This window comes from Camelus bactrianus, chromosome 6 (assembly GCF_048773025.1).
Source record: "Camelus bactrianus isolate YW-2024 breed Bactrian camel chromosome 6, ASM4877302v1, whole genome shotgun sequence".
Lineage (NCBI taxonomy): Eukaryota > Metazoa > Chordata > Mammalia > Artiodactyla > Camelidae > Camelus > Camelus bactrianus.
In genome coordinates this window covers 32,895,037-32,911,689 of record NC_133544.1, presented here as the reverse complement: position 1 = coordinate 32,911,689, position 16,653 = coordinate 32,895,037, and the positions used below count along the sequence as shown (strand labels likewise).

At 36.6% G+C, this 16,653-nt stretch overlaps 1 protein-coding gene across 11 annotated transcripts in view; it reads left to right on the top strand.

The window, feature by feature from the left end:
- Positions 1–16,653, top strand: part of SYNE2 (spectrin repeat containing nuclear envelope protein 2) — a 288,295-nt gene that overhangs the window by 130,628 nt on the left and 141,014 nt on the right. For all 11 annotated transcript variants that reach the window (XM_074365411.1, XM_074365410.1, XM_074365419.1 and 8 more), the window contains exons 35-45: positions 86–187; positions 1,416–1,616; positions 1,972–2,143; positions 2,666–2,778; positions 3,894–4,096; positions 4,538–4,657; positions 4,756–5,047; positions 6,498–6,649; positions 7,578–7,887; positions 9,079–9,243; positions 11,794–12,135. In XM_074365411.1, the coding sequence (XP_074221512.1) occupies positions 86–187; positions 1,416–1,616; positions 1,972–2,143; positions 2,666–2,778; positions 3,894–4,096; positions 4,538–4,657; positions 4,756–5,047; positions 6,498–6,649; positions 7,578–7,887; positions 9,079–9,243; positions 11,794–12,135 (2,172 nt within the window). The remainder of the gene's footprint in view (positions 1–85; positions 188–1,415; positions 1,617–1,971; positions 2,144–2,665; positions 2,779–3,893; positions 4,097–4,537; positions 4,658–4,755; positions 5,048–6,497; positions 6,650–7,577; positions 7,888–9,078; positions 9,244–11,793; positions 12,136–16,653) is intronic.

Below are 16,653 nucleotides of genomic sequence, written 5' to 3'. Positions count from 1 at the left end.
TTCTATATATTTTCAGTAGCAATTAAGGGTACCAGGAAATAAGATATAAAATAAAAAGATGTTTTTCATTAACACTGTGTTTTAGGAGGAGTTACAAGTCCATGAACAAAAACCTTCAGAATTTTCTAAAAGAGTGGCAAAAATACAGTTTCTGCTTCAAAGCAGTGAGATACCTCTTGAATTACAGGTAAGAGAATTTTTATTTAAAAGTTGCAATTAAAGATGCTCTGTATCTTCTAAACTAATATTCATAAACTGGAATTCTAATTCTTAAACCTAAAATAAAATTAGGATCATTATTTAATTTACCTTTATTCATTTCTTATATTATGTCCAACCAATTTTTTTTTTTTTTTGAGGAATAGTTGATTTACAATGTTGTGTTAGTTTCTGATGTACAGCATGGTGATTCAGGTATAATATATTCATATTATTTTTCATATTCTTTTCCATTATGGTTTATTTAAGGATACTGAATGTAGCTCTCTGTGCTATACAGTAGGACTTTGTTGTCTATCCATTTTATATACAGTAATTTGCATCCCAAACTCCTAATTTATCGCTCCCTCATCCTCTTTCCCCTTTAGTAGCCATAAGTATGTCTGTCCAACCAAATTTTTAGTAGTATAGGTTATTCTATTTGTCCTATTTTAGAATGAATAGTATTTTTTGCATTCTTTTGTTCTCGTTTCACTTATTTCTCAGGCCTCTTTTGCAGAGGGGAGGTGTTACCCTGCTTCCATGTAAAGTAACAAGGGTCTCCTCAGGAGTGTGTTGGGCATAGAAAGGGCAATATGGCTCAAGTGGTACCAGGTTGATTTGTTGCTGGATGGAGAAATAGAGAGATTGCCCCAAGTGAGATTTTCTATTGTGTGAAGAGATTTGTTAGACTTTTATTTAAATCAAAATGCAAAATGCCTGAATGTGAGCTCTAGAGTCAGGCATTCTGGGTGAGGGCCTGGCTCTGCCACCTGCCAGCTTTGTGGTCTTGGGCAAGTTGCTTATCCTTCAGAAGCCTGTGTTTTATACACAAAGTGCTCACCATGATGCTGGGTACATAATAATCACTTAATAAATGCTGGCTATTTAAGTTTTTCCGTATGCTTTTAATATATTTTCAGATGAGCACCCTGAGATAGCACCTCAACTGGTATGTTAGAGAAACCTGTTTTAGGGGTTAGTCTCTTAGAAAAAAAAATCAGACCATCAATTTCAGGTTTTCATGTTACTCTTTTTCTTTAAAGACAATATTTGAATTGTTGTATCAGTGATACAGAACAGCAAAGAATCAGAGAGAAGAATTTATTTCACATTGAAAGGAAGCAAAGTTTCAACGCATTCTCCAGCAATGCAGTTGTCTTAAAATCCAGTTAAATAAAGTCCATTACAGTAATTTATATATTTCGTGATTTCAGGTCATGGAGTCCTCTATTTTGAGCAAGATAGAAAGTGTGAAAATGCGTTTAACAGGTGAATCCAACTGCTGTGCGCTCAGTGGCAGCACAGCTGAGCTAAGGGAGGATCTCGACCAAGCCAAGACCCAGATTGGAATGACTGAGTCCCTCTTAAATGCTCTGTCTCCTTCCGACAGCTTGGAGATCTTTACTAAACTCGAGGTACTTCCCAGCATCTTCTCTTCTGTGGTTCAGGTTTATTTTCACACTTGTTTCTGATGGTCTTGTCCTCCTGAGGTTAATAAAAACAATTATTATAAAAATAGTATAAAAATGAAAGCCTGGGGGAAAAACTCAGAAAAACAGTTTGTATTTAACAGCTTCACTTTTGAATTGCATTGTGGACAGTAATTATTTGATACGAAATTGTATCGCATTATACATTTATTGGCTAAGAGAAAGTAGATCCACCCAATAAAAAATCATCCAGATTTTTACTGAAACAATGGATACCTAATATGCTTTGTGTAAACTGAGCCCATTTTAAGACTTAATTGTTGTTTGTTTGTATATTTAGGAGATTCAACAGCAAATTCTACAGCAGAAGCACAGTATGATATTACTGGAGAATCAAATAGGTTGTCTGACTCCTGAACTCTCTGAATTAAAAAAGCAATATGAAAGTGTCAGTGATTTATTTAATACCAAAAAAAGTGTTTTGCAAGATCACTTTTCTAAGTTACTGAATGGTGAGTGCAGTGTTTCTCTTACCGTGTTTCTGGGAATCTTGAAGTATGAATAGTACCGTGAACACAAAGGCTAATTAATCTAAGCTTCACTTAGAGATGCACAGACTCTATTGAAGGAAATAATATTAAGATAAATCTTTTCAGAGCAAATATTCACTGATCTATACTTGTTGTAAATAACATCTCTTTTGTTCAAGTCCCAGATCTTAATTTTATGAAGGAGTATTTCACCAGGGTCCTAGCATTTGACCTGCTCAGTGTGGTCAGTGAATCTGGGGACATGCCTGTGAGCCTCTGCAGGTATCTTTGGGTGTCCTGTATACTTGGAAAGGAGGTTTGGTGTAGAAGATACGTCACAATTATCATGCAGACCTCTATTAACCCTCAAAATTAGGTTTTAGTTTATTATCATTTTACACTCCCTTGTACCCATGGTGTGGGAAGCAAGTAAATCTCTTACTTTAACCAGATGTATGAAGTCTTCCTTAAATGAATACAGCTTCTTTTGTTTTTTTCCTGCAGATCAGTGCAAGAACTTTAATGACTGGTTTGGCAACATTAAAATGAACCTTAAGGAGTGTTTTGAATCATCAGAAACAAAAAAGAGTATGGAACAAAAGCTACAAAAACTTACTGTAAGACAACATGTACACATTTCAATCAAAATTTATCAAAATGAAAATAGTGGAGACAGAATTGTATATAAGGAGATTTGCCTTAGTTATTTTCCTACATAGAGATAATATTTCCAAAAAACCTAGCCTTTTCCCAAATGTTTTGAAACTCTGGGTTTACTGGGTAAGGGTACAACTGACTTAAAATCTCTTTTTACAGCTATTCTAAGATGCTCATTAACTTAATGTTAGCTGGTGAAATCAGTTGTGTTAAAATCATATTTGAATAAAATAAAGACTTTACCTAATATGAACTTTGAAGTCCCGTTACTTTCTGTAAGAGATCTCTTGACTTTTTATAAAGTCTTTTCTGAGCCATATTTCTTTCAAAAATTGCAGTTGAACTTTGATACACTGATGATGGGAGTGGACTGGAAGGTAGCCTGAAATAGGAGGCAAAGTGCCTGGGGCATTTAAAATGCATGTGGCATTCTTAATACTTGATCACTTTAGGGTAGATTATCAAGTACTTTAGGCTTTGGTGATAAATTATACTCTCAAGTTTATCGATGATGTTAAACATTCCTTGCTTTGATGATACCATTCTTTATTCACAGAATCACTTTTCTTCTCTTTTTTAGTTTATAGCCCAACTTTTTTTTTCCTTTAACTTTGCCCATTGCATGAGTCTCAGCAATTGATGTTCAAACCTTGAAATGCAAACATTGAAATAAAGTCCTGATTTGGACAAAGTGAAATAGAGAACAGGCTATTTAGTTTTACATACTGATTGCCAGAAAGGAGCAAGTAGTTAGGTGAAGCAGAGCAGAGCCAAGATAGGAAAATGTGGCTTTCCGGGTCTTACTCCCACTGACCCAGATGTTGGCATTATTTCGCTTGATGTGATTCCCAGAAAGTCAGATGCAAATGCAAATGTACACACACACTGTAGAACTAATATAAAGTGTCTTTTGATCATTGGCCATTGGAGTTAGCCATATCTTCATAGACCTTCTTTTATATAGCATGCTAAGAAGATGGCATGTCTATATACCATGTTGGAAAAGTGTCACGGGGGTGGTAGGGACCATACTTAGACTTGCCTATAGGATATAATTGACTTTGTCTTTCTTAAGGATTTCTTGACTCTTGAAGGAAGAGGCAGTGAAATACAGCAGGTGGGAACTGTACTGAATCATGTGAAGAAGCATCTGCCCAAAGCACATTTTAAGAATCTTCACAGTTGGATTGTAAGTCAAGAAATTGAATTAGAAAAAATGGAGTCCTTATGCCAGGCACGAGCAAAGGAGCTTGATGAGTACTTGCAGCAGCTACTGAGGTAGGAAATAAGGGTGATGACTAATGAAATATTTGCTGATGGCATCTTCATATATTCTCTGCCTCAGTACAGCTAGCAGTGGGCTACACAGTACACACAAATTTCAAAAATAAAATACATACTTTCAAATCCCAGTTTGGCTCTAGGAGTGTAGACGTTTGGAGAATTCTTCAAATTATGACAAAGTTTCTGGGGAGAGTCTAAAAGTATTTTCCATTTGTTTCCAGTTTTTTATGATGTATATATATGGCTCATTAGAATTCCACTATGATATAGGTTATTATTTTTCAGATTTTAATGTTACAAATTAAATTTTCTCTAAAGGATACCAAAAAAAGTAGTAAGAAAAACCTGGTTGGCTAATAAGATTTGCGCCAACCTTTTCTTCTGATTAATACTTTTTGCTTGTTTTATATTCTAACATGTGTGATGTTCTTTTAGACTCCAGGATGATCACAGAAACCTGAGTAAGTGGTTGACTAATCAAGAAGAAAAATGGAAAGAAATGGAAGGATCAGGAGAGAAAACTGAGCTGTTTTGCCAAGCTCTAGCTAGAAAGAGGTATAGCTGATCTTGCATGAAATACATTTCTTGGGAATATGTTTTCTTACATGGCATCGTGGCTCTTACAAACTTTTGGTGACATTTGGAATTTACAGGGAACAATTTGAATCTATGGCCCAGTTGAGCAACTCTGTGAAGGAATATGGGTTTACTGAGGAGGAAGAAATAGTAATGGAATCAACACGTTTGACTGATAGATACCAGACATTATTGAGACAAATATGTGAAACTGATGAAGAGGATAAATTACATCCTGCCGAGGTCCAGCCCTTGCATGATCTTGAACATGATGTGATTCATTGGATAACAGGGATTAAAGAGTCCCTTATGGTCCTGAATTCATCAGAAGGCAGGATGCCGCTGGAGGAAAGAATCCAAAAAATAAAGGTATAGCTAAATTTTGGAGGTTGGGGTGAACTCTAATTTTGAAAAACTTTAGAGGAAGACTGAAAAGAAATTTGTTTCTTAATGGAAAATAGGATCACTGTGGATTGGGTGAAGAAATTCAGATGACTGAGCTTATAAAAGAGAAGGGCTGTGATGGATCAAAATTATTTTAGTGCATATAGAAGAGAGAAAGTATATCCTCTGTGAGAGCAATGTCCAGTTATTGTCCATCTTCACTGAGTGCAGAAGAATGGAAAATAAAGACAATAACGTAGAGCTGCAGCAGATGGAATTTTTCTAGAATATAAAAAGAATGTATGATCTAGAGATTATCATACTAAGTGAAGTAAGTCAGATAAAGATAAGTATCATATATAACTTACCTGTGGAGTTTTAAAAAATGGTATAAGTGAGCTTATTTACAAAACAGAAGGAGACTCACAGATACAGAAAACAAACTTCTGGTTGATTACCAGAGGGGAAAAGCAAGAGAGGGATAAATTAGGAGTTTGGGATTAGCAGAGCTAACTACTATATATAAAGTAGATAAAAAACAAGGACCTACTGTATAACACAGGGAACTACATTCAATATCTTGTAATAACCTATAATGAAAAAGAATATAAAAAGGAATATGTGTAGATATATATATATCTGAATCACCATGTTGTACACCAGAAACTAACACAACATTGTAAATCAACTGTATTTCAATTTAAAAAAAAAGAATGTATGTCAGTACCTCAGAAGCATCAGCAGCATCAAGGGCAGGGCTAGAGAGGACCTCTTCTTCAGAGTGGAGATGCATGGTTCCTAAAGGGTGTTAGATACTAAATAGAGAGGAAGATATAGTCCAGCTACAAGGGTTGGATTGACTAACTGAAGTAATCGGAATCATTTGGGATTATATCTGAAAGATTTTCCAGAAAAGGAGAATCTGGAGTAGTGTTTCCAAGAAGAGCGGGACTTGCTTGTTTGGAGCAAAGGAGGAAAAGAAAAGAACAGGGAATGGGTATTAATTAGGTCAGAGAAATAAGAGTTATCTTGAGTCACTCTGCGTTTTCCTGTAGGAAGCCATAAACCCAGTCTCGGGTGGATAAAAGTATCTTGTTCAGATTGTAACCTAACTCTTCATTTGTAAATAATGGCGTAGATAGAAAAGAGGACATTCCAGGGATCTTTTGGCATATAATTTCTTTGAGGGCAATTAAAAATCAAGAGGAGAGTAGGAATGCAATCAGCTCAACCTGACAAACGTTCACTGAGAACCAGTTCTATACAAGTGAAGGAGATGTCTCTGTGTTTGGGGCATGTATAAAAATGAAAAGGTAATTTTGAAATATACTCTGCAATTAGAATCTCCAAATAATATTTATAAATAAAAGGATATCATGTGTAATATCCCTCAGTAATACAGATGAGATTTTAAGACCTTTTTTATTTAATTTAGGAAATCATTTTACTAAAACCTGAAGGGGACGCTAAAATACAGACCATCATGAATCAGGCTGAGAGCAGCAAGGCTCCATTGGTTCCAAAGACCTTTACTGATATCAAGAACCAGTGGGACAACACACTCCATTTAGCCAACACGTATCTAAGGTAAAGGGCATGGCTTCACCACTTCCATGGGTTTTCATTGTGCAGTGAAGCCATAACAAGTATGTTTTGTCTGCCTTCTGGATGTGGATATAACATGTCTGTTGGAGAGAAAGTAAGTATGTCTGCGGCAACCACAATATTGAGGCAGAAACGAAGAAGAGTAGTTCTCTGGATCAAATATGAAATACACTGTCATAACTCGGTGGCAGTGTTTACTTTGGCTGGTGCATCAACCCTTGGGGCCCTTGGTACCAAATTGACACTCATTCCACCTTCAACATTCACCTTCTGTACCAACCCCCCGCCCCGGACAACCTCAGTGTCTGTGTGGTGTTACTGTAGGATAATTCATGCTTTTAAATATGTATGCTAAGAGATTCTCAAATATGTAAACATTGATAAATGTTGTCTGAATTTAATGGACATAATTCTGGTGAAAATTCTTAATTCATATCACATCTGAAATGATACATTCAATGTTTGGTAGAGACATGTAAATTTTATGTGTTTCTAAGGAAACATCAAAACTAAATTTAAGCTATAGAAAGCATAAACTAGTTAGTTGGCCAATATACTAAATGCTGATTTATTTTACTTCTATGAAAAAGAAAAACATAGAATAATATATTTATAGTTAAACATCATAAAAACTGGAATAGTTTGAAATCTAAATTATTAAATACTTACTCTCAAGTCAAATTATGTAACAAAACAATTTTTAATATTACAAATGATTTTTATCTTGATTTCTGAGCTAAACTTAGTGCTATTTAGAATGTTCTAATGACAAAGGAGTCTCAGGGAATAATGTCTATTAGTTGTTATTTTAATGATTTTTATTATAATTTAAGTTGTATTATAATATAGCAAACTGCCATTCCATTTTGTTAAGTGTCATTTCACTTGTAAAATGTTTTGTTAAATTTAGCCATCAAGAAAAGCTACTACTGGAAGGAGAGAAGTATTTGCAAAGTAAGGAGGATCTGAGATTAATGCTCACAGAACTAAAAAAGCAACAAGAAGTGGGCTTTGCTCTGCAACATGGTTTGCAGGAGAAGAAGGCGCAATTGAAAATTTATAAGAAATTCCTCCAGAAGGCACAAGATTTGACATCCTTGCTAGAGGAGTTAAAATCTCAAGGGAATTACCTCTTAGAGTGCACCAAAAATCCCAACTTTAGTGAAGAGCCGTGGCTGGAAATAAAGCAACTCCATGAAAGTCTTCTTCAACAACTGCAGGTAAATGGTCAAAATAAAATTTTAAATAATTGTTCTAATTATGTAGTATTTGTATATGGGACCACTGTTTTTGTTCTTTTGGTAAATAAAAAGCTTTCAAAATTTATCATTTTTTGATACAAATACTGACTCTTCAAGATGGAGGAATCAGTTCAGTCAGTTTTGCCAGAGGAATCCAGTGTGTGCTATTTGATGATAGTGTTATTTCCTTCCATCAAAGTTCCCCTCTTCGGGGGTAGGAAAGATTAAGATTTTTATGGCTTCTCTATGTAGGTGACAATGTCAAAGTTGTCCATGCATCATCCATGCATCCATCCATCCATCCACGTATCCATCCATTCATTATCTGTCTATTGCAGTAGTATATCCATTATTCTGTATAAGCCTTGTCAGGTTCTCCCTTGTCAGGTTTCTCCCTTGAGTCTTTCCACATGATCTTCAATGAAAGAGTGAAGAGGTAAAATGTCATCCTGTCATGAGGGATAGTATTCTCTTAAGAAAATTGTTTATAATTCTTTGCACACAAAGCCAGATTCCATGTAAGGATTCCCTGGATAAGAAATCTTGCTTATACAGAGAGCAGGAGTTGTGCGGGGGCGAAGATTATCCTTGCTTGCCTTTAAGTTATTTCGTTTCATAGTTGCTACTTTTCTGATTATGTGTGCTCACTTTATTTTCTTATTCCAGGAAAAGAACCTGAAGATGGTTTTGCTCTTGAGTTAGGATTACTTCTCCCTAACGCACTAATTTTGAAGTTTGATTCTTAGGAAAAGAGTCTGAAGTTAGGTTAATTTCATATAGTCTCGCTTCCCAGAGTGGGAACTTGGTTTTAGTGAGAAGGATTAGGGAACTGCTTTATTATGGATGTTTGTGATTTGATGATATAATTTGTAGCCATTTCGTTTTGTAAACCTCTTGACAAATTGTCTTTAGGAGTGAAATGAAGGCAAAGAAACATGGGTGAAACAAATCTGGTTTCAATAAGTCATTTTTGTTGTGGAGAAGAGAGGTTTTATGGTGAAATATCTCAACACAAAAAACTTTAAACTTAGAGACTCTGGATGATTTATGACTATATGCCTTTTTCAGGATGAAACCTTATAAGACAAATGTTTACTAGCAATTTAATTATTTTCTGAGTGAGAAAATTCAGAGACCTATCTTATAAATTGTCAATCATTTTATGTTTAGGATTCTGTGCAAAAATTGGAAGGTCATGTTCGAGAACACGACTCATACCAGGTTTGCGTCACGGACCTAAATACTGATTTGGATAATATCTCAAAGGAATTTGTCAGTTTTCCTGAAGAGCCTGTGGATCCAATAGCAATTGAAGAAAAACTGCAGAAACTGCAGGTATTAAACAATGTCCAGACATGATAGACATTTTTTTAAATGAATATTAATTACCATTTGACAAATCAGTGTCTTTGGTCAGAAATTCAAATGCTAAAAATACTATTTAGATGACTATTGGATAAAGTCCTGACCAGTCGTTAAAAAATGTGAGTGCTCTTCTTTAGTGACCAAATCTGTTTATAGTTTGAATTGAACAGTTCTCTGTACTCTGGGCCCTCAGAGACAATTCCACCCATGACCAGTCTGTAGCTTCTGGAGATCTTTGTTTTAGAGATAGCACAGTGATTCCAGTAGATACTGGGTAGCCCAAGGATGCATCTAATGCAACAGGTCCTAGGGGGAAGTGGTTTAATTTTGCATTCTTCATGGTGGGTGGATGGGAGCTGTGTAATTTTCATACTCGTGGACCACACTGGAGCTCTCTGCAGATGTAGGGCTCTTAAAATTCCACCCTCACTCGAGCACCACCTCACCCTGTACAGTGAGGATTGCATCTCTTTACCTACATCCTCCAAACACATTCCTGAGATGCTTACCATTTGCAAAACCAACATAAACAGGCACGAGTGGTGTCCTCTAGAAGAAAACAAAGTAAAGCATTTTCCTAGCTGCTGCTTTCACAATTCCCTGACTGGATGTTGCCTGGAGTGAGTCTCTGGGCAGCACTGCTGGCATGAGCTTGGGGATTTCTCATCTCCCTTTTTTAGGGAACTGAGAATCAAGCAAGACTTCTCTAGAATATCTGGAGGATATCGCTGTTCAAAAGGGAGGAGCCTTGTCACAATGTCATGTACTGAGAACACAACATCCTTATAATAAAAGACTATGAAATGAGAAGAAATCAGTATTAATTACAACTTAACACATCACTGTCGTTGGTCAGAAATTCAAATCCTGAAAAATGCTATTCAGGTGACTGTTGGATAAAGTCCTGACAAGTCACAAAAAATGGGAATGTTCTGCTCTAGTGACCAAATCACTGTGACAGGGCTGCCTCCCTTTTGAACAGTGATAGTGTGACAAGGGTTGAGGGCTGCTTGGGTCCCAAGCCCTGTTTGGGTGCCACAGACACTAAGGAGAGTGTGACCTGAGCCTCACTCTGAGGGACCAGGCTCCTACTGAAAAATTAAATAGAGCCTTTTGCTATAGCTAGAAGGAATCTCAGAGGCCATCGAGTTCAGACTCCTCATTTCATAAATGATGAGCTGAGTTACGGAGAGGTTAGGAACTTATAGGGTCACTCGGGTTAAATGACAGAGTAGGGGCTGCAATTCAGGTCTTCTGACCCCACTAGACATCTCCGCTTGGATGTCTCATAGTTATTTGTGGTTCAGCATGGCTAGAAAATAACTCATCATCTCCTTCCCTTTCTCCATACCCCAGCTCCCTACCCATGAATCTGCTTTTTCTTCTCTGACTCTATGAATATCTGTATCATCTGTCTAGGCTGCCAGGTCAGAAACCTGGATATCCTTCCCCAGACTCCAGTCTGACATGTCTGGCATCAATTGCTGTCCCTTTCATCTCTGGACTAGCTCTGCAATTTGTCCCTCTGCCATTACCCCCGTTACTGCTGCTTTAGAACAGACCCTCATCTCACAGATGCCTACATTGGACATCTGAATGGGCTCCCTGCTGGCAGTGTCCCTTTCTCCAGTGTGAATCTATCCAGAGTGCAATCTGGAACTCCCTTCTTCCAGCTGAAAATGTTTCCATGACCCGTACATATTTGCTAGCATAGCTCTTTCCACATTCTGTTACAACTTTCTGTTTGCTTCCATGTCTCTCTCACTAGACTATAGGATTATGAAGGGTCTGTATTTTACTCATCTTATGTAACTTCCAACCTGTCATAATACTTGCTGTTAGCTGAATGCATGAATGTTTGTTGTGGAGTCCACTAGGAAAGTGACTAATAAATAAGTTTCACCTAGTAACTCTAAGTCTTATTCTATTTTAGAGTAACACCAGTAGCTGCTATAGTATATCAGATTCCCTTGAGTCTAGAGGTCTCAAATTAGCCTCATTCATTCATGTATTTAGTAAATACCAATTGAGCTTCTACTATATTTAAGATATTGCATTAGGTAGATTGATTTAAGCCTTGCTCTGAATTTTAGACATTAGCACTAGATTCAAGCAGGCACATTCTAAATGGTTCCTTTTTTCTTTTCAAGGCTTTGCATCAAGTGGGCACTTATTTCGTGTTTTGATTGGGTTTGATTCTAGTATTATTTGTATCTTGAACAAAACATATTCTCAACAAATACGTGTTGACTGTTTCCTATGTTCCAGGAACTGGGTTGTGAAAATTTTCTTGATTACTTCTTATAAACTTCTAGTATCCTATAAAATCTGTTGGAGAATCTGATCTGGGCTGCTACGTTGGTTTAAATTTACTCAAAGTTTCTTCTTTGCGATATGGGTTGATAAGTTTTTTAGACTTTCCACTAGTCAAGGAAAATGCTTTATGATTTACAAAAGTTAGTTAACTCTTGTGACAATTGAACAGTGATACTTTCTGGATAATCCTTTCTCCTCTCACAGGAGCTAGAGAATAGTCTCCATTTACAAGATGGCACATTAGAGAAGATTATAGCTTTAGCAAAATCCGTCAAGCAAAACACATCTTCAGTGGGACAGAAGATTATTAAAGATGATATAGAATCACTTAAGTGTAAACAAAAAGATTTGGAAAACCGACTTGAATCTGCTAAGCAGGAGATGGAAAATTGTCTCAATAGCATTCTCAAATCAAAATGCTCAACCGAAAAGAAAGAAAAGTTTACTCTGCCAGACAGAGAGGGGCAGGTTACTTCTGATGTACAGGAGTCCACTCAGGGCTCAGCTGCAGTGGAAAAGTTGGAGGAAGACTGGGAAATAAATAAGGTAAGTGCTTGTGATTGCATCTCTAAGACATCGTGTCTGAGAATGAAGAGGTGTTTTTGGGCTCTGAAAAGAGGGTTGTGAATCAAGCCTTCTGATTTCATAATTAAACCCTCCATGTGCTGGCTATTTATGATGCCCACTTGTAAAAAGAGCCCTTAGAAAACTGTCCAGGATTTCAGTGGTGAAATATTACTGTTCATCTGTTACAAATGTCAGTCATCAATTTAGGTTTATTATTCTCTCTGATATGTAATCAGACACAGTTTCTTGGGTCAAGAGCTCAAAGGCAAATTAGAAAAGGCAAAAGAAAATGTGCTTTATCCATTTTCTTAGAAAAAAAAATCTAACAGCCCAATTTTTTTGTTTTTTGGGGTTTTTTTTTTTTTTCTTTTTTTGGTTGATTTCATAATGAAATCAGAGATTGCTTGAAAGGATAGTTTCCTTTCTTTTTCTTCTTCTGTTAACTCTGTAGTGCAAATGTATTTTTAAATGTTGTCAGATCTTTTGGTGTGAGAATGTCAACTTTGGGCTCCTAATTTTCCCTGCAAAGAAGAAAGAAGAATGTTGTTTTGTTTCCATTCCAAACAGCCAAATGGGTACATTTTCCTATGGCTCTTAAAGTGCTTTCTCATAGGCTAGAGATTGAAATGGAAAAGGCACAGACAGACAGCCATGCAGTAAACTATATTTGAAAGAGTCTCCTTGTTAGGCAGCCTCTCACAATCCAGGGTCCCGTGGGACAATAGCGAAGGTTAAACCCTTCTCATGTGAGTCCTCATCAGATTGTTAAAGAATACGTGAAACTCAGGAATGAGGAGAATCTGTACTTCTGATGTCTTCCTAAAGCAGAAACGCATGGAGGTTTAGAGGATCCAGATAGGGTTTTATAGAAACATGTTAAATGCCAAGGTTAAATGCCAGTGGAGCATCTCTCTGGCCATGAGAAAAGACTTCTTCTAAGTCCCACAGTGTTAGATACTGCTAAAGACACGTCTTAAAGGACTGGGGAGACTCTTGAAGTTGTATGTGTAAAAGAGACTCTCTTAATAGTACTTGAAGAGCACTAGATACGTAAAAAAGGAAAAATACCTGAGTGCTTTCTATCCTAATACACGACGACATTGCTAAAGAGACTTGCTGAATAACTTTAAGATTAGCTTCTCAGACCCATTTTGGCTACAAACTCCCAAAATTCAATAGTGTATATTGAAAACTAAATAAAGATCATAAACCAATAATAAGATTTTTTTTACGCTAAGCTTTTACTTAATCTTGAATGATGAGTTATTGACAATTTATGATACTTCACTAAAATGATTTTTTTTTCCAGAGCAGATATTTTCACAGGTCAGGACTATAGGAAGCTAGTTTTAATTCTCCAGCAGCATTTTCCCTTTTTCCTTCCTTTTGTAACATGAGTCCTTTTTTTCTGAATCTGTGCTTCTTATTTACTCTAAGTACTGACTATACTTACTTTATTCTATGTAACATTAGACCATGTAAGATCAAGAGCAGTTTTAAAGTTGAATAACAACTAGAATAAATCAAAGTATGCATCATCAAATGTAATACAAATATAATTTGACAGATGTAAGACACAAGTATCAATTACTTCAGCAGGAGTCTCTGTATGATGAATACATATAGCACATAAAAGCAAAATTTACAGAGTTATAAATCTGATTAATCAAAATCTATTGTGACAGTGAAAATAACCACTTAATTCATTAAGAACATTTATTGAGACCTCTTTTGCCAGTCATTCAGCTAGAAGTGAGAATACAGTTGTCACAGTGTAAAATCTAATGCTAATTAGATATCTAATTAATGCTCATTTCATGTGCCTTTTGGAATCTAGAGGGGCTTTTATCAGATTACATAAAATAATCTCCAGGAGAATTTTTAGGAAGTTTTTATTTAATTTTTTTTTATTAGCTTGTATTTGGTCTTAGAGTTTTGTTGAATGTGTAATTGCACTTTTCAAAAATTGCCATTAAAGCATGCATATGTTTGAATCCATTGCCAAGAATTTCATTTTAGATGAAATGTAGGGAATATTTTAGTTCTGGACCTTTGGCTGACTTCTTCTTTAATACCAAAATATTAAGGCAGACTTAGAGACAAAAGAAGTTATAAAATGTAGTCTGAAGGATATGGACACTTATGATCCAAGATCACACTGGATATTTTTACAGAGGTGAATTTCTAAAATTTTTTAAATATGAAAAGGCAAAACTACCTTCCACCTCCCCCTGAAGTAACAAATTAGGATATGATAAAAAGTAAGGACTGATCTCTTAAGATTCTAGGTGTCCAAAAAGGAAAATGATAAAGAGGCAAACAGGGAAACTGATACATTTTTCATGTATTATTTTTCTAAACAGTCATAAAGCAACATTACAGCTTAACCCATATGGAGTGATCTTTCTTGCGCCCTCCTTCCCAAATGTCAACCTGCATGACATCATTACTTTTCAACAATCTTTTGTCTATAATTACTTAATTTCCTCATCATTAGGTATAATTGTTAGTCAGTATGTCTGAATTGTTTTTTGTTTTTTTCAACGTTTTCTGTGCATTTATAATTTCAATATTTAAGAAGGCACCTGTACAGAAGTCCTGGAAGGCGGATAATCACAGATACAAAACACGCAGGGCGTCCAGCTGTGGGTGAGCAACCCGATGCTCATAAGAGTCAGTAGTAGAATGCAAAGGAAGAGTTTCCAGTCCTGGGTAAAGAGTGTCTCTTTCTGGTGTCGGTTATCCTAGTAACTCAGTAAAGAAATTTTTGTAGCTGAACACATATTTGGGTCATGTGTCAACCCTGTCTTCCAGGTGTACTACTTCACTCTTCTGGCCAGGGTGCAAATCTTGCTTCTTACTTTAGAGGTATTTTTCTCAGTCCAAGGTTTGTTTCTTTACAGGACAGATGACTTACATAGTTAAGTCATCTTAACTTAGTATTAACATCTGAGAGCAGCGTGCATTTGAGAACATGCTCTGAAGTCCTAAAATCTGAGGTTGAGGAACCTTAGAAATTTGTATCTTGATGCTGTGTTTCAAGTTAGGGAATTAAAGTCAGAAGTTGTTAATTGGCCAAGTTTTCATTCTAGCAGAGCTGGGGCTAGAACCCATGTATCTGCTACTCAGCCTGATGCGTGGTGGTCTACCCCACCATTTTATCAAATGTATTAGTTACATGGGTTGTTAATTGAGGTTTAATATGCTGAGCTGTACCTGATTTCAGTGGACCCTTTACTGAGTTCTTGTGTGTGTTTCCATCCTTCTCTACTCTGTTCTCTGTAAGCCCAATCAAACCTTGTTCTTAGCATTTCTAGCAGATGTCAGGTCAAGAACTGCTAGATTGTTGGCTCCTCAGTTTCTTCCCACTCTACTCTATAAACCACCAATTGTTAATCTTGACAATCGGAGACTAAATAAAATTTTCTTTTTTTTCTAATGTGAATTTATTTATACATACAGTCAATAAAAATGTATTGAACAGGCAGTGAGGGTTCAGCAGTGAGTGAAAATAGACGTGATCTCTGTTCTCATAGAGCTTCTGGTCTAGAGGAGGAGACACCCACAAAGCACCTAATTCACTGATGAGAGTCTAATTACAGGAACTAAGGGAAGGAACACATTTCCATGAGAGTCTATAGTAAAGGAGTCTGACCTGAACTGTAGTCAGAGAGAGCTTCTCTGAAGAAACACTTGAACTGAGACCAGCAGGGTGGATTGGGGTTAACAGAACTCAGAAATGTGTGCTAGGAACATTCTTGGCAGTGGAAGTAGAATTTCCTCTTGTGGGGGAGTTTGAGGAGTCAGAAACTGAACTAAGGCCAGTGCATAGAGGGTGGAGGAGAGGAGAGTGACAGAGTGAGGCCTGAGAGGTAGGCGGGGCTGGCTGAGTCACAAGTGCCTTCCAGGTCGTGTTAACATTTTAGACTATACGCTAAAAGGAAGAGGCAGCCTCTGAGTCCATGCTGACCTGCTATTTGGTTTTGTCTCTAAAGGTGATGGCTGTTTGCTTATGCTTAGAATTATTTTTCACTGCTTCATGTTGGAATGCTTTAGAGAAGAAAGAAACATATCCTCTAGAGTGTGTACGACAATGTCCCAGTGTCGTTGGGAGGTTACAGGTGATCAATTTAGCTTCTCACTGTCCAGAATTATTATGGCCATGGGGCCATTGCCCCTGGATGGGAAAAGGGATGGTGAAGCTATTATGGTCTTTATCTCTTTTGACTCTGCTGCTAGGTTTGCTAAACAGAGACAATGCTCAAATAATTGTTTAAAGCTCAATATTTTAAATGTTAAAGTAAAATGTTTACTTCATGAATTAAAAGACACAAGGATGACAATATTGTGGTCCTGCCCATTAGGAGAATTGATGACATTCTTTCTCACCTCTTATTCTTTTCCAAACAGGCCAAACTCTAAGGAAAGATCGGTAGTTGAAAAAAAGTAACAATTTAAAAAAAATAAACATAGTTAACAATGTAACACAACCAGGGT